This window comes from Tripterygium wilfordii, chromosome 20, assembly GCF_013401445.1.
Source record: "Tripterygium wilfordii isolate XIE 37 chromosome 20, ASM1340144v1, whole genome shotgun sequence".
Classification (NCBI taxonomy): domain Eukaryota; kingdom Viridiplantae; phylum Streptophyta; class Magnoliopsida; order Celastrales; family Celastraceae; genus Tripterygium; species Tripterygium wilfordii.
The window spans coordinates 9720383-9742810 of record NC_052251.1 but is presented as its reverse complement, the minus strand read 5'-3'; the positions used below and the strand labels follow the sequence as shown (position 1 = coordinate 9742810).

At 37.7% G+C, this 22428-nt stretch overlaps 3 protein-coding genes and 1 pseudogene across 3 annotated transcripts; all 4 read left to right on the top strand.

The window, feature by feature from the left end:
* The first annotated feature begins 3131 nt into the window (after positions 1 to 3131).
* Positions 3132 to 10452, top strand: LOC119987278 (serine protease SPPA, chloroplastic). The gene is made up of 13 exons (XM_038832149.1): positions 3132 to 3680; positions 3795 to 3978; positions 4176 to 4313; positions 5581 to 5751; positions 5826 to 5929; positions 6422 to 6489; positions 7137 to 7303; positions 8040 to 8109; positions 8313 to 8467; positions 8919 to 9024; positions 9285 to 9372; positions 9489 to 9632; positions 9979 to 10452. Exons 1-13 carry the CDS (start codon positions 3255 to 3257, stop codon positions 10204 to 10206), a joined length of 2049 nt encoding a protein of 682 aa, XP_038688077.1. The 5' UTR covers positions 3132 to 3254; the 3' UTR covers positions 10207 to 10452.
* A 1730-nt stretch (positions 10453 to 12182) lies between these two features.
* LOC119986651 lies at positions 12183 to 15316 on the top strand (annotated as a pseudogene).
* A 1033-nt stretch (positions 15317 to 16349) lies between these two features.
* LOC119986962 (probable aspartic protease At2g35615) lies at positions 16350 to 18174 on the top strand. Its single transcript, XM_038831649.1, has 2 exons — positions 16350 to 17723; positions 17911 to 18174. Exons 1-2 carry the CDS (start codon positions 16350 to 16352, stop codon positions 18172 to 18174), a joined length of 1638 nt encoding a protein of 545 aa, XP_038687577.1.
* Positions 18175 to 20896: 2722 nt separating this feature from the next.
* On the top strand, positions 20897 to 22219 carry LOC119986960 (aspartic proteinase CDR1-like). The gene has a single exon (XM_038831648.1). It carries the CDS (start codon positions 20897 to 20899, stop codon positions 22217 to 22219), a length of 1323 nt encoding a protein of 440 aa, XP_038687576.1.
* The last annotated feature ends 209 nt before the right edge of the window (positions 22220 to 22428 follow it).

Sequence of the window (22428 nt, the reverse complement as noted above, 5' to 3'; positions counted from 1 at the left end):
CAAGAATAATGCATGGACCAGGCCCTGTCTGGTAACTCCATACGATGAGTCTACAATTATATGGGTGTGGAGACATCACATAGAGTCCCCCAAACCCCGCTGGATTTGAACTCCTAAGTTCCTTTTGTTCTCCATTTTTCCAAACATGGAGGCCCTCTTCACCAAATGAATACTCAATTATCACTGCAAAATATGTAAAAAAAAATAATAGGAAAAAAAAACTAAATTGTAATTACATATATTGAAGTCTATACATAGTTGTAATTATTTTCGTGACTAATATCCCAGATCGGATTGACATAACCTGGTATATGAATAAAGTCATAGTATCTCTCACTTGATGTTACATATTGGGCATCCGTTGACAAGTCCGATCATATTGAGGCCCAATGGACCATATATAAACACATGACAAACTTCTTAAAACAAATTTTTTTTTTTTATAAAAAAGTATATACAGAGAGGACAATATGACATACATATGTGTGTGTCTATATATATATATCACCTCCTCTTCTTTCAAGAAGCCCAAAAAATTTTCCCGACTTTGTTTTTCACTCAGCAGCTTATATATTAATGGACTCTTCCCAAATTTGTGGAGGGTCAGAGGGGTCAGAGGCGTGTGAGAGGAGTGAATCTGGGTGGACAATGTATATTGCCTCCTCCATTGATAGTGATGATTCATTGGCTTCTGATGCTTCTTCTGGGCCTAGTTATCAAGGAATAAGCAGAGCAGTAGTGGAGGATGAGGAAGAGCCAAATAATGGGTTAAACAAGAAGAAAGATGGTTTAAAGAAACCAGTTTTGGAAAAGAAGAAGAAGATGAAGAAAAAAGAAGACAAGAAAGAAGTGGGATTTGTGTACTCAACAAGAGCTGATACTACTACTTCTACTACTTCCCAAGCTGGTTCCAAGGCAAGAAACAACTTCTGGAAGGGAAGAACAAAATAGACTTTTCATTTTTAGTTTTATTTTTTAGTGCTTGTTTTTGAAACTCGTAGGTTGGTAGCTATCAACGAGAGGTGGCTCGGTTGACGATTGATTGGGTTAGGCATATGTGTGTCCAATGTTCAATTTCAACTGCAAGCATATCTATCCGCGGTATTTCTCACAGGGCCCAGCCCATGCTTAGGACGTACCCCATTCAGACCTGTCGCATTGTGGGAGTGTGGCCCAAGATAGTCCTTTTGTTAGTTATGTAGTTTATGATTGATTTAAATATCATTGTTCTTGTATTTTGGCTTTGCTATATGCTAAAGAGTTTTTAACATTTTTTGTATTCGAGGTTCCACATACGAATATGTGGTTCTCACAAGACCCGACCCATGCTTAGGACGTACCCCATTCAAACCTGTCGCATTGTGAGAGTACGACCCATGATAGTCTTTTTGTTAGTTATGTAGTTTATGGTTGATTTAAATATCATTGTTTATGTATTTTGGCTCTTCAATATGCTAAAGAGTTTTTACATTACTCGTATTCAAGGTTCCACATACGAATATGTGGTTCAGTGGTAGAGTTGCATGATGAAATTTAGAGTTACAAGTTCAATTCCTGTAAACAGTGCCTCCATATATTACGCGAGATAGGGTTTTCATAATCTTGTTTGTACCCAATCCCGCATGTTGCGCGAGAATCTTTACGCAAGAGTTGTTTATCTTCTTTTTCTAAAAAAATTTGTATTTGAGGTTCAACACTTATTCCTCCTTTTTGGTCATTGTTTGGGTGATAAATACATTTTTTTTTTTTTTATATTTGGAGGGGTGCGCCAAGCCCGAGCTGTAGTGCAACGCTTGGGCGACACCTAAAGACCCCAATTATCGGCAAAAACTGCTAATTAATGGGTATTTTGATGTATGTTCTCTTTCTCCCTCAAATATCATATAGTGGAATAAATATAGGGAGAACAATTTCAGTTGCAAGTTGCAACTTGAGTGTCTGGTTTGAGAAATGACTCTATGAATACCTTAATTACGAGAAATTTCTGTGCGTATAGGCCTGACAATTTCTGTACGCACAGGCTTGACAGCTTGAATTTAGATTCGTATCAATAATTGAAGACAGACATAGAGGTGTGAATACATATATAGAGGGTGACATGTGCTAGAGGATCATCTGGATTCTAGAGCAAGAAAACTTAGAAAAGTTTAATCAATAAGACAACTAATGGTGTTTGATTCCATGGACATATATATATGTACATACATATGTACATACAGAAGTAATAAAAAACAGGTCATGTGAGCAGTAAGTACTGGTGTTGTATATATTTCACTTTCATGACTCAGACCCCCGGCCCAATTCTCTTTTATGGGGGGACATGCTTCATCAATCATCTCCCAAAGAGTGACAATGTTGCTTTCATTCCAACATTGGCCACCCCCAACTCATCCAAAACACACTTACTTTCACATTTGAAATTATTATTATTATTATTAATCATCAAAACAAAAAAGTGTAAATAGAAAATAAATAAATAGATAGCGATATGGATTAATATAGAGTCTATACTTTTGAAATATAAAGATTGATTCACAATTACTGTTTGATACTGTTTATTTTGGAGCTTATAAGCTGGTGATTCTAGAAACGTTGGCTTATAAATTTTAAAACGCTCCAAAAAAAAAAAGAAGATAATATTATATATAATATTTAAACTTAATTGAATATTAATTTCAATTTATTTATATAATATTATCTTGTAATTTATAAGTTTGAACTTAAAATGTTCTCATATTTTTGTGTAGTTTTTATTCTATCTTTTAAGCTAAAAGTAATAGATTTTTTTTATAATTTATAAGTTAGCGTTAGTTATAAGTTTCACCATACACCTTACATCTTATTCCACAGTTTATAAATTAGTTAATGTCTTGTACGGATGTTGAAATTGCGGTACAAAGGCCAAGGCCCCATGACAATTGTTACATTCGGCCCATGTACTAATTCGACTAACCACTAACCAGGTAAAGAAGGCCCAGGTTTAACAAATTCGCAAATTGCGGCTTCACTGATCCATTTTTAAAGGACCCAGGCCCAGAAAAATTGTTAAATTCGGCCCAAATTAACTAAGGGAATGGAATAATTGGACCGTCTAGTAAAGAAAGGCCCATGTGTCTAACGGTTATCGCAATTCAACGTGTCAGTCGAAGAAGTGTCGACGTGGACGAAGCATTGCCTCCTTGTCGTCGTCGTGGACTTCCCAAGGAGGCGAGTCTCGAGCTCCAGGTTCGCAGACGGTAGTTTCTTTCTCTCCAATGGCTAAGCTGCTGCTACACGTTCCACACTTTCCGCCGATTCACGGCCGCGCCGTCTGTGCTATTCTCTCGAAGCCCTCAAGTTTCCAACTCCTCTCTCCTCTCTTCTCTAGACTCCTCACGAGTACGTTCCTCCACGCTCCTCTCTCCATCCCTGCCTCTCCCAGTTCAGTTTCCCATCGCAACCTCTCGGTCCGTGCTTTCGATTCCTCTTCCTCCGAAGCGAAGCCTGAAGCAGAGAAAGATAATTGCACTTCCAAGACTGAAATCAAGGACGCCAAGGATGAGGAATATCCGAGTGGAGAATTTGAGTTCGAGCAGGTTGGGGCATGGCGGAGCTTTCTGGTGAAGCTCAAGATGCTCATTGCGTTGCCTTGGGAGCGTGTCCCCAAGGGCAGCATTTTGACCATGAAATTACGAGGCCAGGTTTGCGAATTGCTTCCAGCATTTTGTGATTTATTGATTCTTTTAAGACCTTGTTTATGTGTTTACAATTACGAGGCCAGGTTTATTGATTCTCTTCCTTTCTGTGATTCTCAGATATCTGATCAGCTAAAGAGCCGTTTCTCTTCAGGATTATCGCTCCCTCAAATTTGTGAAAACTTCATAAAAGCAGCATATGACCCTCGTATCTCTGGCATCTATCTCCATATTGAACCATTGGATTGTGGATGGGCCAAAGTTGAGGAAATTCGAAGGCATATCTTGGACTTCAAAAAATCAAGTAAATTATGCTATTCACTGTTAACTTATTATCTGTGTTTCTTACTAAAAATTTGTACTTTGATTATAAAATTTGTTTCTTTGTACAAACATATTTTTTTTGAATATCTATTTGAGGCGTTGCTTTCTGAAAAAAAAGTCTTAACATTGGAGATTAAGCATTATTGACTTTTAACATATACTTACTGATACTTGTAGGTAAAAGTGTTGTCTGCTATGTCCCTGCTTGTGGAGAGAAGGAGTATTACCTTGCATGTGCTTGCGAAGAGCTATATGCTCCCCCAAGTGCTTACTTTTCCCTGTATGGTTTAACTGTGCAATCATCATTCCTTGGAGGTCAGTTGACTTTGTTACTCATTTGATGGCTTTTTCATCATTTGGAATACACATATCCTCACATATGGTTCTGTTTGTTATTTTATTTCTTTCTTATTTTTTCCATCCTCGTTTGTTTATTGTAATTTTAACATATGATTCTGCTACAGTTGGCAAAAATTTTATTCATCTGGTACCCACTGCATGATTGCTTGTTGTTGGTATTGTTTACCATTTGAAAACTAATTTTCAATAATTCTCTTTGTTGTCTTTGCTATTCTGTTTGTCTGTGTGTTCTTTTACCTCTCGGTCATACATCCTTTGTACCCCTTGATAAAATTTTCGTTTGCATTCAAAAGACAATTGAATTGTTTTGGGCCTTATGATTGCTGTTTATGTGACAAGCTTTTTGTAGCTGTATACACCAAAAATATCTCTCATGAATTGGCCAATTATGAGGGCTTCCATTGGCGAAGTGGAAGAATGAAGGGCATGTTCCTTGTGGGATTACTGACACAATTTATGCAAATATGCAACTTATTTTTATGTATGCATAATACATGACAAGAATTTCTTGTGCAGCTACAAGAGGATGCGAAGTCTAAGTCTAGGTTCCTAACTCTGAACTGGACTCTATCCTTTTAAATGCTTGATTTTGTAGATGAATTTCTTGTAGTTAAGGAGGGAAGCAATTATGACATAGGGTTTCTTCCACCAATCTATTGACACGGGAACTCACTTATCATCATCATTTTATGCTTGAATTTCAATCTGTTTTTCAAATGAAAATGCCTTTGTAGGATTCAGATGTCAAAATGAATATGCATTCAGCTTATCAGATATTGATATTCAACACCCTAATTTGAAGTGAAATCGCATATTGCATCTCCTCTGGAAGTTCCTTGCAGGGCAATGCTGATCTTACTTGGCAACTCCAGATTCAAGTACCACTGCATATACGCTATCATGCCATGTGAATAGGGTGCAGCACATTGGTATGGTGTTTGGGGTGGATCCTTCTTCTAGCTGATTGATGAAGGAATGCCTCTTGCCTTTGGTTTTAGTGCTCTTTCCGATTTCTACTATTGGCAGTTGTACATGAAAAGCAGAACCAATAAGAGAAGGAAAAGGAAGTAGGGAGTCCTTTAGTTTAACACTTGTGATTTGTGAATGTGGTAGTCCCTGCCATCCTCAAACAGACACCTGCATGCACTCTTGCATACGTTGAAATTTTGCAGCCTTAAGATTTTTCTTTGCAGTTTTCCAGCACTAAAAATGTGCTCTACAGGTGTTTTTGAGAAAGTAGGTATTGAACCTCAAGTGCAAAGAATTGGCAAATACAAAAGTGCAGGGGATCAGCTTACTCGTAAAACTATGTCAGAAGAAAATTGTGAGATGCTGACAGCATTGCTTGATAACATCTACGGGAATTGGCTGGACAAAGTTTCTTCTGCAAGAGGTTCTTTCTGACGCTACATTTTTGCTTGATCTTCATTTTTTTGTAATTACTTGGCTTCTGCATGTTTTGTACAGGAAAGAAAAGAGAGGATGTGGAGAAGTTCATAAATGAAGGCGTTTACAAAGTAGAAATGCTGAAAGAAGAAGGACTGATAACAAATATACAATATGACGACGAGGTAAATAAATTTCTCCTATTATACTCAATCAAGGTCGCCATATGAGAAAAAATCAATATCTACTTATGCAGTCTGACGCGAGAGTTTTTTGAGTGCTTTCAACTAATTTCATCATCATGAAGTAGCTTGCTCGTATTGTAGTTGCTGTTTCTCATGAGAGTCTTCTAATTGCAGTAACTCCTATGCATGTTCAATGCATTCATTATAGAAGGCTTCTTATTTTTTGATAAGTGAGAGTGAGCTATTCTGGGAATTAGTGGCATGTAGTAAAATTAATAATTCTTCTAACTTGCATTGACACGTATTACGGCCTCTTGTCAATTCACCATCTTCTTGTTTGTCATTCACTAAGACCCATACGGACACCGAAGGTTGTGAATATAATAGCAATCAGTGCTGGGATTTGTTTTTATGTCTTCAATGGATATTATGCAAACCAATTTTTATTATGATATGCAAAGACTTCTTTTGGGAATGACAAAGCTTTTGCAGGTTATCTCAATGTTGAAAGGGAGACTTGGTGTCCAAAAAGATAAAAATCTTCCCATGGTTGATTACAGGTTATTAACTTTCTCGCTGTGTTGCAAAATTACAGATAATATTGCATCTCCTCGAGTGTGCTGCTTTTTCTGGGGCTCGCCTAGCACCACTTCCAATTATGATGACACCATCTGCTGTCTGGAACTTAACTTTACTATTTAATATCTGCTGCGGCTGTTATTTGGTGCTAGCTTGATATCTTAGTTTAATTACTTTGTAATATGTATTCTGTATGAAATAGTGTTTCAGATGAATGATCAAAGTGGTGTCTGATTGCTGTAAAAGATGTCCTGAGCACAATAGTAACTCTGTGTTCTAAATTTCTTACATTCTTTAGTGCAAAACCTTGTTCTACTTTTTTAGATTAAAAGGATTGATACAGGAAGGTTTGTGTGATCACTATTCAATGTGCTAGTACAAAAGTTGTTGTTTTGAATCTAAAATATTATTTGATGGCATGACTCTTTCTTGGAAATGTTTTAGTAGTTCTGTCGCTTTCTCAGAAGTGCATCATGCAGGTCTGAAGTAATTCTGATTCTTTACGATGCAATTTCTGCTAAGCCCATACTTTGGCTCAAGTTGTTGCAAATGCATGCCTTTTCTTGCAAAAGTAAATGAACTGCATGTTGAACTTCTAAGCATATCAAAGTATATATTATATACACAGAAAATACTCTCGCGTCAGGAGATGGACTCTTGGTCTGACTGGTGGTAAAAACCAGATAGCTGTTATCAGAGCTTCTGGGAGTATTCAGCGTTCGCGGGGTCCATTAAGCACTTCTAGTTCCGGTATCATTGGGGAGCAATTAATTGAGAAGATTCGTCGTGTAAGAGGTATATCTAATCTTATGAATCGCCTTTGCCTCACTAGTATCCCTTTTTTGCATATTCTCCATCTTAAAGATTTTAACCGTCCTTGTCAGTGTAAACTGACCATATCCTAATACTCGATGGCATGCTAAATCAATTGTCGTCAACCATAATCTGATATCTGGGTCCTTAGCATGTTGTATCTTGTTAATATTTACTGCATGGTAAATCAGTTTTTATCGACCATATTATTCTGGGGTTAAGGTGCATAGTTTTTGTACGATGAATTTCGATTACATATTTCTTTATATGCATTTACATGTGTAAACTTGTGAAATCTGCAAGGAAACATTTTAAACATTTTGAAGTTTTTATGGAAATCTATGCCATTATTTATTCAAACCATAGATACTCTGGCTTCATATTCCCCAGAATGCCGAACAGGGTCTATCTGAAGGACCTAACCTGAAAATTGGGTCTTGTGGTAGTTCAAGAAGTCTTTTCAGTTTGTCTCGATAAAGATTAGATAACTGCTCAGGTTTAGAAATAAAATTGGGAACGGAATGGACCTCTGACTTTCAAAAAACTGCGAGATCTGATAAATCAACAAATGCTGCTATATTATTTGCTTTTAGAAGAAATAGAAAGCAAATTGATTGTTGAAAATGCTACTTTATTCTTAGTTTTCATTATCGAATACTGGTTGGCTATGCCATTGTTTAGCCTATTTAAAATTTGGATTCTTTTCCTTCTCTCCTAGAGTCAAAAAGATATAAAGCTGCCGTCATCCGAATTGACAGCCCTGGAGGTGATGCTCTTGCTTCTGATTTGTAAGTGCTCATATGGCATTCCTTTGTCTTCTCGATTTGTAAAAATGATTCTGTTTTTTCAAATTCCTTATCTGAATAACTGAATTGTGAGCTGGGTGAGTGCTTTTTGGTTTACCATTTAAATGTTCAATACTGCCAATTGTGGATTATTTTAGAGTATGAGTATAAAAAACTTGTTGAACTTGAATTTTAAATATGTGCAGAATGTGGAGGGAGATCAGACTTTTGGCTGAATCAAAACCTGTGATTGCATCAATGTCTGATGTGGCTGCAAGTGGAGGATACTATATGGCAATGGCTGCGTTGACAATTGTTGCGGAGAAGCTGACTCTAACTGGTTCAATTGGAGTAGTCACAGGTAAAGTTCTAAACAAGTACTTGCCCAGAACTTTTTAGTTTTGACTTCATAGGATTCCATGTGGGAGAATCCGATTATGCAAGTATTAAGAAATACTTCTTTTTTTTTTTACTGTTTCTCAATGTTTCATAAACTCTTACACAACATGAAAAAAAATACCTCAAGATTTTTGCCCTTTAAAGCCCATCTCAAATTACTCTCTCATTCATCAGAATCAAGGCCTTAGGTAGTATGACGTTGCTTAAAGCCTATGGTTTAATGAGAAAACTAATTCACTGAGTGGTGAAGAAAGAAATCCTGTCTTTATTTCCATTAGTATTATTTTAAAGTGGGGGAGCGGCTAATATTCTAAGCTTGTCATGTTTCCATTAGTATTATTTTTAAGTGGGGGAGCGGCTAATATTCTAAGCTTGTCATGTTTGGGACTTACCATCAAGGCTTTTATTTTCAGGGAAATTTTGCCTGGGTAAACTATATGAAAAAATTGGCTTCAACAAGGAGATTATATCACGGGGAAGATTTGCGGAGCTCCTTGCAGCGGAACAACGACCATTCAGGCAAGATGGTTACTGAACTTCCTCATGCCATAATAAATAAATGCCTTGCACGGTTATACATGCATATGCACATGAATATATTTTGTAATCATGCATATATGCATTGAGTAAGTACTCATGAGATGCAATACAGCATTCCTTGATACATCTGTTTTCATCTTTTTGTCAGAGATGGCTCCCACACTAGTATTTTGTCTATATGGCTTTCCTTGTCATGTGTTGCTATGACTGATGAAATATTACCTCCTATCATTTCCCAGACCAGATGAAGCAGAACTCTTTGCAAAGTCTGCACAGAATGCCTATAAGCAATTCAGGGACAAGGCAGCTTTTTCAAGATCAATGAGTGTAAGTTAACTCAAATATCAGATGAAAGTAGGTATTTTCTCTTCTATACAATGATAAATTAAAAAAAGAAAAAGAAAAAAAGGAGAACTTTAAATTCTTTATTATTCTGATGCCAGGTAGAAAAGATGGAAGAAGTTGCACAAGGCAGAGTATGGGCAGGTAAAGATGCAGTTGATCGAGGTTTGGTTGATGTAATTGGTGGGTTCTCCCGGGCTATTGCCATAGCAAAACAGAAAGCTAATATACCCAAACATGAGCGGGTTAGTTCTAACTTACTCACTAAACAGTGGTCACATTATGGGGGGCCGTAACGTATGGCTGACACACCCATACACACCTGGATGGGTTGTGTGCCATAGAATGAGTTGTACAACTACAACCAAACAGGCTGGGCTGTTGGGACTTGCGTATAGAGCCCAGCTTGTGATTCGTGAGAGAACATAAATAGGGGGGAGTGTGTCTTACAATTATGTTAATATTATTCATGAGTCTTAGGGTATTACAGACTCATGAACACCGAACAATGACCATTTGATGTTTTTTGAGTATTTAGTGTTTTCAAAATTTTAATAACTCTTGCTGAAGCTTGAATTTGAATGGTGCTAGGTTACTCTTGTTGAGTTATCACGACCATCTCCTACTTTACCCGAGGTCGTAAGTAGCATAGGGAATACTGTTGTTGGGGTTGATGCAACATTGAAAGAGCTGCTTCAAGACTTGACATTTTCCGAAGGAGTTCAAGCCCGGATGGAAGGAATCATGTTTCAGAGACTTGAAGGAGCTTCTTATAACCCCATCTTTGCTCTGATGAAAGACTTTCTTAGTTCTCTCTGATCTGCCCTTGCTACAGGTTGTGTCCATCTCAGTTTTTCCATTTACATTCTTTTCGCATTTCCCTATTTTGTTCTGACATGATCAGTTTTTAGACAATCGATATAGCCATATAGGGATACAGAGAATATATCTTCACAGGGGTGAAACCAACCTGATTGAAAAGGGTTGGAGGCTTCCAGTAACCCTTTTACCTTACCGTTACAATTACTGAATTACAATCTCAATAGCAAAGCCTTCTATTACACATTCATGTTATTTAAAGCACAGTACCAACATCCATTGAGTTTTCCGTTTTTGGAAGTTTTTCGTGTCACCGGACAATCTCCACTAGTCTATTAGTGGCCATGTCCATCACCCTGACCACAGGAAAGTTGTTCTAGTCCTCATTGCCCTTCCCCTACACAGGAACAAAGAACTTTCTTATCTAATGCTCCTGGTGTGTGTTTCTGAGAACTTTGTCTGCTAAATTTGGTGCATATGGAATCCTGGATTCTGGTAAGGAGAGAGGATCATGGTCCTGGAGAAGGCTTAGCTTAGCATTATGAGATTGTGCCGTAGAAGTGTGTCGTGGACTTGCAAGAATCCCAGTTTGAGGTGCAGCCAAGCCCAAAAGGACCTGTCTTATGTTAACTGCTAATTAATGGAATCAAATCCTGTCATCCCTACATATTTTTTTCTCATCGTAACTGGCCAAGAATAGTGGTATCCCAACGGTTATCCTGCCACTGAGGGAGACCCCATAGGCCATAGTGTATATTCCTAATATGCCTGGATCATAAGTCATATCGTTGAACTTCTTCGGGCAAATCAGCCCTCCGCCAAACAGGGCGTAAGTTGTGCTTGATAGTTTAATTTTCATAGGGTTTTTGGGTGTCTTCATGGGTTGGTTCTGAGGTGTTCTTAAAGAGCTCATACTTTAAAAAAAATGTCAAATGCGTTCTCATGAGTTTGATAGACACCATAGAATTCCTGGGAAGGTGTTTCTGGTGTGCTTTAGAGTTTAGAGAACACCTCAAAGGCTCAAATTATGGTGTTTTTATGGTTTATGAATTTTTTAGAAAGAAAATGTCCTTCAATTAATAAATTCAAATCTCATTAAAACATAGTAATAAATAAGGATATTTGTGATATTTACTTCTTTATTAAACCCATGAAAACCCCTACTAACTTTCTCACAATCATGGAATCATACCACTCAAAATTCATCATTTAAATACCACAAAATACATATTAACAAAATACCTAGAAACACATCTAAGAAAACTCTTGAGTGCAACCTTAAGTAAAGATGTATTTGAATTAAGTAAAAACGTTTTTCATAATCAACTCCGGTTAACTTTTCTTTTTAGGTAATAAAATATTTAATTATTTTATATGGGTTCTGCTTGCTTTTAACGGCAACATGTTATGGGGAGGTAGTGCTACTTACAAGGTCAAATTAATACATTCTAAAAAGAAATATTTGAATATTAATTTCGTCTGTCTCATAAGTATCATACTAAATTCCATCAATGGAATAATTTTTTGGAAAAATACGAGAAATCTAATTCATACAAGTAAAAGATATATTCATTAATCAGAAAAATTAAAAACTTAGATTGGCTATAAAATCGAATCTTTGTCGCAAACAAAGATCGTAATTTACGGGTCATTGACTAAAGGGCATTCCTGTGATGGATTGTTGCCCATGACCTCCGAATTCCCAAGACCCATATTTTTAAAAATATAAGTGGAGCGACATGGATTGTTCAGGAATTCTTCTATGTGAATCAAAAGTGTGCACCAAGTTTGTGGAATAAAATCCAATGATTATAATCAATCACAATATAAGTGGGGGTCACACATTTATTATGGGACCCATCATATCTATGGTTGAAAAACAAATCCACAAACTTGATCCACACTTTTGGTGCACATAGATAATTTCTGATGGATTGTTATCAATTTATGGTAAAAATTATGTACATTTTTTATTTTTTTTATGATGTTATTTCATATCAAACTAGCGTGAACTCGGGATTTTGTATTAATTCTCTCTCTACAGCAGCCTAGCATGGCACCGGTGCTGCCGCCACCACCACCACTAACAATCCCCCCTCGCCGTCAACCTCTATGGTTTTGTAGTGCTACTGAAACATCATTTAACAAACATCCGTTCCCTTTAATCCTCAGAATCAGACCAAAATCATCCCCTTTCACTACCCGAACCAACAATAAGGAGCCTATTCTTCTCATCAATTCCTCATCCCCTAATTTCTCTTTACTTCAAGAGGTAGAGCACCTATGCCGAACCGGACATCTTGCGAAAGCATTGGCTCTTCTTCAAAGACACTTGGAAAATGGTACTTCCACATCTTTGCAGGTACAAGCTGCAATTGGTATACTGCTACAAGCTTGCACCCACCAGAAAGCCATTGAAATTGGCAGGAAAGTTCACCGGATTGTATCAGACTCGGCCCAATTCAGCGATGACTTGGTTCTCAATACCCGTCTCATCACCATGTATTCGGCATGTGGATCTCCTTTTGATTCTCGTTTTGTTTTTGACAGTCTGCTTGAGAAGAATTTGATTCAGTGGAATGCACTTGTTAGTGGGTATACAAAAAATGAGCTTTTTAGTGATGCATTGAACCTGTTTGCCGAATTGATATCTGTGACGGGGTTCAAGCCCGATAATTTCACTTTCCCTTGTGTGATTAAGGCTAGTGCCGGCCTTTTGGATGTGGGTTTGGGGAAGGTGTTTCACGGGATGACAGTGAAGATGGGTTTGATTTGGGATGTGTTTGTGGGTAATGCACTGCTTGCAATGTATGGAAAATGTTGGTCCATTGATGAAGCGGTAAAGGTGTTTGATTATATGCCTGAGAGGAACTTAGTTTCTTGGAATTCAATGATTTGTATGTTGTCAGAGAACGGTTACTCTCATGAGAGTCTTTTTCTTCTTTTAGAGATGTTGCTGAGCCAGGAAAGTCTGGTACCAGATGTTGCTACAATGGTAACTGTGTTGCCTGTCTGTGCAGCAGAAGGAGAAGTGGATTTTGGAATAGAGGTTCATGCTTTGGCTGTGAAGTTAGGGCTGAGTCAAGATCTGACTGTGAGTAATGCCTTAATTGACATGTATTCAAAATGTGGATATTTACCTGAAGCACAAATCTTATTTGACAAGCATGAAAATAGAAATGTGGTTTCTTGGAATTCTATTATTGGAGGTTTTTCTATGGAAGGAGATACGAATGGGACATTAAGTCTTCTACGGAATATGCAGACAGCAGCCAAGGAAATGAAGGCAAATAAGGTTACCATTTTGAATGTTTTGCCTATTTATTTAAAGAAGTCACAGTTGCTGAGTTTGAAGGAACTTAATGGTTATTCATTTAGACATGAGCTTCAACATGATGAGTTAGTAGCAAATGTTTTTATTGCAGCATATGCCAAGTGTGGGTCTCTGAGTTCTGCAGAGAAAGTCTTCTACAATATGAAAACGAGGACAGTGAGCTCTTGGAATGCCATTATTGGTGGCTATGCACAGAATGGGGATCCAAAGATGGCTTTATATTTTTACTTTAAGATGGCACATTCAGGCTTAGAACCTGACTGGTTTACCATTACTAGTTTACTTTTAGCTTGCACCCATCTTGAATCACTTCGTTATGGCCAACAGATACACTGTTATTCAGTACGCCGTGGTCTAGAACAAGATTTATATATTGAAACCTCACTAATATCACTTTACAATAACTGTGGGAAATCAACCTCTGCACATATGTTGTTTGATGGGTTGGAAGATAGAGGTATAGTAACTTGGAATGTGATGATCTCTGGTTACTCACAGAACGGACTTCTCAATGAATCCCTGATTCTCTTTCGTCATATGCTTTCAAATGGAATTCAACCTGACAAGTTTTCCATACTAAGTGTGTTCGACACATGTTCACAATTACCTGCTTTGCGTCTGGGAAAAGAGACGCATGGTTATGCCTTAAAAGCTCTCCTCACAGAAGACATTTTCGTGGGTTGTTCAATTATAGATATGTATGCAAAATGTGGCTGTGTAGAACAATCTCGAAGAGTATTTGACTGTACGAAGGATAAAAATGTCGTGTCATGGAATGCTATAATTGCAGGTTATGGTGTTCATGGACGTGGGAAAGAGGCAATACAGCTCTTTGAAGAAATGAAGAAATTTGGCCCAGAACCAGATGATCTAACATTCATCAGCGTTTTGATGGCATGCTCCCATGCAGGACTGATCAAGGAGGGGCTCACCTATTTCAGCCAGATGAAGAAAGTCCATGAGATAGAACCCATTTTAAAGCATTATGCATGTGTAGCTGACATGCTCGGTCGTGCTGGACGATTAGACGATGCTTTAAGGTTTGTAGGCGATATGCCTGAGGAACCTGATGCTAGAATCTGGAGCTCATTGCTAAGTTCCTGTGTAACTTATGGTGCTCTAGAAACGGGCGAAAGGGTTGCTGAAAAGTTATTACAAATGCAACCAGACCGAGCAGAGAATCATGTGTTACTCTCCAATTTATATGCTGCATTAGGGAAGTGGGATGATGTGAAAAGGGTGCGGCAATATGTGAAGGGAATTGGCCTCCAGAAGGACATGGGCTGCAGTTGGATTGAACTCGGGGGAAAGGTACATAAGTTTGCTGTTGGTGATGCTTCGTTACCGTATGCAGAAGAGAACTAAGAACTGAGATGGATGAAGAACAGATTACCAAAATTGGATATAAACTATACTAGTCTTTTGCTCCTTAGTGTGAGAGGAAAAGAAGAGTGAAATATAGCTGGGAAACTGTTGATGAATATGGCGGAGATTGGTGGAAAGATTCCTAAAACTGGACTCAATCCTGATACTAATTTCATTCTGCAGGAAATCAGAGAGAAGGACGAAAATAAAGAGTTGCAGTGGCAAAGTGAGAAGCCTGCTGCTTCATTTGGGTTGGTAAAGATGATCAAAGTGTCACACTTAAGGTATGAGAATTCAATGGTTCAGAAGATATGTCACATCACACCATATTTTTGTTTTTCCATTTTTAAAACTCGTCTAATTTTCTTTTCACCATTAAATGTGAATAGTAGATTTTAGGAAATTGCGGAGTCTCCGAAATCATACCATCACGTTTTTGTTTTTTCGTTTTTTAAATTTTATTTTATTTTTTCTCCACTAATGGATATTAATTGTAAACTCTAGGGAATTGTGAAGTCCTCCAAACCCGTTTTTGTTCGTGGTAATATTCAGACTCATTGACAAAACAAAAGGCCTGGATATTTTCTCGGACCCCATTGTCTTCAAACAAGAAAGAACGTTGTCCTAAACCAAACAGATTATATGTGCCTCAAGAAAATGCATCACCAGATCTTTATGGTGATTCTCCTTTCACTCAATATATTGAAGGTGTTACCGTTGGATATAATTAAGAAAACAGAGATAAAAGAAGTGCACCGCGATATCATAATCGATTCTGGGACACCTATGAAATATTAGTTATTAATAGCCAATTTAAAATCAGACCAGTCTATTTTAAAGCCCATCCATTTTAGTTATAAAGTCCATTAAAAAAAAGAATTGAGAGTTATAAAACAAATAAAACATTAAAAGGCAAGGGCCCAATTAGAAAGATCACTTTAGTCTTAGATGTTAGATCAGTCCCACCTCATAAAGAAAAAGTGAACTTAAAACCTAAAAAAAAAAACAAGTTAAATGGTTTAGGTATGTTCTCTATTGAAACTTGAAAGTGATTTGACGAAAAATGTTGATTATACTTATGTAATTAATGATGTTGTATCTCAAAGGAACACATGTGCTTGTAATTTCTTCAACAACATGTGTATAGATTATATATTAAACACCATCTGGGACGGCATCATAGGCTCTAGTCTAATATCTCTCTTCTTATTTTTTAGCATATGGAAGTAGAGTTTGTTTCTTATACATCGGTTTTACCTATGGAGTCGTATATACACAACACTTTACAAAATTTGTTCGGACCGATGTATCCACGAGAACCGGACAATTCAAAGCGGACAATATTATCGATGTGTATTAGGTAGAAAATTCTAATACTCCATTGTCTTGAACAAGAAAGAAAGTTGTTTCAAACCAAATAAGCATCCCTTTTCTCTACATTGCAATGCCATTCGAAAAATTGTTTCAGCTACCACCAAAACTTCACGTTGATTCCAACACTGCCTCCATCTGCCTTTCCATTTACCTCAAGAAAATGCATCACCAGATCTTTTTATTGATTTTCCTTTCGTTCAATGTATTGATACAATCTCCAGTTGAACCAAAAGGAAATAGTTTTACCATCGATCTTATCCATCCTGATTCAGTACTATCACCCTTTTACAATCATTCTATCACTCCATCGGAGCTCACAAGGAAAGCTGGCGCGCGTTCTCTCCATCGAGTTAACTACTTCAATTCATCTGGGTATGTTAATGCAAAGAATATCGAGTCACCCGTGGTTGGCGACGGAGCAGACTATCTCGTGGAGATTTACGTTAGCCCTACTCAGAAACAAAAGGTGTATGTTGTCATAGATACGGGAAGTGAACTTACATGGATACAATGCAAACCTTGTGAGAACTACAACGATAAAAATATGGCACTCTATGAACCGGAGAATTCAGAGACCTACAGAGCACTTTCTGACGTTGATAAAATTTGTCAGGATTGGATGTTTACAGAGCCTGGGAGATCAAAAAAGTGCAAATACCGCTATCGTTACGAGAAAAATGCATTTACAGTCGGAATTCTTAGCACTGAAACCTTCTATTTTCAGCCGACCAGAGACAGACCAATCTTCTTCCCCAAATTAGTGTTTGGGTGTAGTCACCGGAACAAAGTTAAGTTCAGTAGCCAAGTTCAAGGTGTGATTGGTCTTGGAAGTGGGCAGTTGTCGTTTGTTTCTCAACTAGGAGACCGAACTGACCATAAATTCTCTTATTGTTTGGTTCCACGGTCAGAAAAGGCGGCCAGTAAACTTAGTTTTGGACATCAAGAAAAAACCTCCGATAAAACAGTTTCAACTCCATTTGTATTCAAAGATCATAAACCCCATTACTACCTCAGTCTTGAAGGTGTTAGTGTTGGAAATAAGAAAATATTGATAGAAGAAAAGCAGCATAATATCATAATCGATTCTGGGACACCCATGACAGTATTGCATTCAAGCATCTATGATCCCATGGAACGTGAACTTATCAAGGCGATTGGTCCGAATCCAAAGAAAGACCCAACTGGAGCATTTGCTTTGTGCTATGACAATTGGCGTGATCTCTCCTATCCCAACCTGGTATTCCATTTTGCGAATGCGGATATTCGTTTAAAACGGAAAAACACATATATTCGGTATCTAGATTATATTTGCGTGACCATAATTAGATATGATGGAATTTCTATTTTTGGTAACTCGGCTCAAATAAACTTTCGAGTAGAATATGATCTCATCGAGAAGCAAGTGTCTTTTACGCCAACAGATTGTACCAAATTTGGAATCAAGGTCTAGGGGACGTTTGAATGCAATGTTGAAGGTGGCTGTAGGTTCCAACTATTCTATTGAATACAAGTAATACAATATATTAATTGATAATAAATGGGATTGTTGTTAGTGCAAGGCAAATGCTATTTCCTGTAGAAAGCTGTCCTGGAATTTTCCTTTGTTTCTTTATGATTCCCTTAAGTGTTAGTCACCTGAGGGTTCCCGTGATGATGCTCCTGGGGGGCGTTTGTGCTGCTTGAAACATCGATTGTGCCTTGATCGGCAGCTCGGTGAGAACCTTCTGAGTATCTCGGTTGTGCCTTCGTCAGCACCTTGGCAGCTCGGTTGTACCTTGAGCGGGCTGATCAAGGAAGGGCTCACTTATTTCAGCCAGAAGAAGGAAGTCCATGAGGTAGAACAAATTTTAGAGCATTATGCATGTGTAGCTGACATGATTTGTCGTGCTGGATGATTAGACGATGCTTTAGGGCTTGTAGGCGATATGCCTAAGGAACTTGATGCTAGAAATGGGCCAAAGGGTTGCTGAAAAGTTATTACAAATGTAACCAGACCGAGCAGAGAATCATGTGTTACTCTCCAATTTATATGCTGCATTAGGGAAGTGGGATGATGTGAAAAGGGTGCGGCAATATGTGAAGGGAATTGGCCTCCGGAAGGATATGGGTTGCAATTGGATTGAACTTGGGGGAAAGGTGCATAAGTTTGCTGTTGGTGACTGAATGCGGAAGAGAACTGAAATGGATGAAGAACAGATGACCAATACTAGATATAAATTATACTAGCTGATGATGTTCGAAATAGGTCCACCCTAACAGACAAATTGGTTAAGTCAGACCGAGCTGGAATAACTGAATTCCTTCCTTCATGGTGAGTGATTGCTTCCTTCCTTCCTTCCTTCCTACACAAATAGTAAACGTAAGCTACAGTAGGGCCCTGAGGGTGTGCTCAAGGGACCTCTCAAACGTTCAAGTCAGTACAATACTAAACTTGGGAAGATGACTCATTGTTCGGAGCTCTGCCTCTTGCTCACTAAGAGAATTTGAGTGCAGGAGTTAGAATCTTTACCTGAGGATGGAGGTCCCTTTTTATATGCGGTTAAGCAGTTTGAGTTGTAGTAGGAGTCGGACTCTCTCTCATTAGGTTTTTCAGAGGGTAAATCCCATTCGTATCCCTCTCCAAAGGGAGTAGGACTCTGCTAAGAGTTGGTGTCCTATTGGGACTCTTCTTTGGTGGATCTGACCTTAGTAAGGCATGGTCGAACCTTACTACCTGGGTTGGATAGACCGAACCACCCTGGTTGGTTACTTCAATCGATCACACCTGAAGTATTCACTTCGTCCATACCCATGATGGGTACTTCTGTCGTACCCTTGGAGGGTACTTCGGTCTCACCCGTGACGGGTACTTGGTCACACACCTTACCGGTCTTAACAGGCCCAACCCACGTGACCAATTCCTATTGGTAGGGACATTTTAGTAATATCACTAGCTTTTTGCTCCTTAGTGTGAGAGGGAAAGAAGAATAAAATGTAGCTAGGAAATAGTTGATGAATATGAGGGAGATTGGAGGGAGGATTCCTAAAATTGGACTCAATCCTGATACCAATTTCATGCCGCAGGAAGTAAGAGAGGAAGACAATTACACATGCGTTTGTTATTTCTTGGTAAAAAAAATGTTATATATACATACCATACCCTTATTCCTCGAAGTAATTACACATGTGCTTGTAATTTCTTCAACCCATCACTGTGTTCTCCATTAAAATATATTCAGTGAAATTTATAACTGACGCTATCTCATAAGCTATTTAAGTTTAGTTTAAAATATACAATAAAAACTACATAACACATTAAAACTATATAAATCATTGTAGTTGTTATTTTATGATTTTATGATAATTTTTTCTATTTTTATTATTAATCTTAGTTTAAGTTTAGACATATAAATTAGAAAATATCTTTATATACAAAAATTAATTTATAATGTCATATATAATATTATCTTAATAAAAAAAAATTAAAACGAAAAAAAAAAACCAAATATAAACTCTAAGATAAGCTTCAATTTAGAGCTTAATTTTTAGAGCTTATTAGAGCTTTTAAGGTAACTTATAAGCTAGCTTATTTGAGGTATTTGGGAACGCTTATGTCCTCAGATTATAAGCTTATAAACTATAAAATGACTCACTTTATTGTATTTTAGAGAATCTGTAAAGAGGAGCCATTGGAATTGCGCTTAAAGAATATTTTTTCACAATTTACAAATTATCTACTCAACAACAACGTCTGTACATATTTGTTTAATAACTGTATCATAGGCTCTATTCTACTATCTCTAAAGAAAGGCCTGGAATCTTTCCTCTGTTTCTTTCTTTTCCTTGTCTGCAGGGAGAATAATTGTCGCACGTCGGGTTTTTGTTTTCTAGCATATGGAAGTAGAGTCCGAAAGAGCTGTTGTTAGCATAAGTTACCTGGCTATAAATAATAGATTATATGTGTGCCTGCATTATTGTCATTGTCATTCGAAAAATCGTTTGAGATACCACCAAAACTAACGTTGATTCCAAATTTTTTCTTGGAAATTTAAAAATCATATGGAGATCTCCTTTTTTTTTCCCACCTTTTCTTTTTTATTTGAAGAAATTATTATAAATGATTTGACTTCCCGATGTGCATCACCATATCTTCATCTTGATTCTCCTTGCCCTCAATGTATTGATACAATCTCTAGAATAATTCTCGCCGCTGTGCCGTCTTCTTAGTTTCCAGCATATGGAAGTAGAGACTGTCTCTCATGGATTTATTTCACCTATGGAATCTCAAAGTCGAAGGTGTAAAACATTTTCCTTTTGTTCGAGCAAAGTTTTTCTCCGACTCCATTGTCTTGAACAAGAAAGATAGCTGTCCCTAATAACAGATCATATATATATGCTTGCCTGCATTTTCGAAAAATCATTTGAGCTACCACCAAAACTCTTAACGTCGATTCCAATCTCTTTTTTTCTTGGAATTAATATAAATCATACATGTTTATAAGAGGCTTAAAAAGACATAATCAACGCTATAAAGTTAAGCATTTACCTATGTGTGATACTTATAAGCATCAGAAAGCAAAATCTCTCTCATAGTCAGTACTGCATCCATCTGCCTTGCCTTGCATTTACCTCAAGAAAATGCATCACCATATCTTCTTCATGGTGATTCTGCTTTCGTTCAATGTGTTGATACAATCTCGAGTTGAACCAAAAAGAAACAGTTTCACTATCGATCTTATCCATCCCGATTCAATACTATCACCCTTTTATAACCGTTCTATCACTCCATCAGAACTCATAAGGAAAGCTGGCATGCGTTCTCTCAATCGAGTCAACTACTACTTCAATTCATCTAGGCATGCTAATCCAGAAGAGAATATCGAGTCACCGGTGATTCATGACGGAGCGGACTATCTCGCGGAGATTTACGTTAGTCCTACTCTAAAACAAAAGGTGTATGCTGTGATAGGTACGGGAAGTGAACTTATATGGATACAATGCAAACCTTGTAAGAATTATAACGATGAGGATGTGGCACTCTATGAACCCAGGAATTCAGAGACCTACAAAGCACTTTCCGACAGTGATAAGATTTGTCAGGATTTGGAGTTTACAAAGTCTGCAGGGAGATCAAAGAAGTGCAAATACAGATATTCTTACGAGAAAAATGCATTTACAGTCGGAATTCTGAGCACTGAGACCTTCTACTTTAAGCCCACCACCAAGGGCAAACCGATATCCTTCCCCAAATTAGTGTTTGGGTGTAGTCACATAAACAACGTTAAGCTGATCAGTAGCAAAGTTCAAGGTGTGATTGGTCTTGGTCTTGGAAGTGGGAAGTTATCGTTTGTTTCTCAACTAGGAGACCGAACTGAACATAGATTCTCCTACTGTCTTGTTCCACTGTCGGAAAACACAGCCGCTAGCAAACTTAGTTTTGGACATGAAGAAAAAATCTCGGATGCAAGAGTCTCAACCTCATTTGTATTCAAAGATGATAAACCCTATTACTACCTTAGTCTTGAAGGTATTACCGTTGGATTTTATAAGAAAGTAAGGATAGAAGAAGAGCACCGGAATATCATAATCGATTCTGGGACGCCCATGACAGTACTGCATTCAAGCATATATGATCCCCTGGAACGTGCACTTATCAAGGTGATTGGTCTGAGTCCAAAGAAAATAGACCCAACTGGACCATTTACTTTGTGCTATGATACTTGGCGTAACCTCTCCTATCCCAACCTGGTATTCCATTTTCCTAAGGCAGATGTTCATTTAAAACGGGAAAACACATATATTCGGTATTTGGATTATACCTGTGTGACCATAATTCGATATGATGGTATTTCTATTTTTGGTAACTCGGCTCAAATAAACTTTCAAGTAGAATATGATCTCATTGAGAAGCAAGTGTCTTTTACGCCAACAGATTGCACCAAATTTGGAATCAAGGTGTAGGGGACTTTTGAATGCTAATATATGTTGAATTGGCTGTACGTAGCTTCCCACTCAGGTATTGAATGTAGGGCTGTTACTGGTATGGTAAATTATTCATTGGTATACCATTACCGATCAATTGGTTACCGAAAATAGCAGAAGATTGGTATACCGTTACCAATTGTTCGGTACGGTAAATTTACCGATGATTTCGGTAACGGTAACGGTAA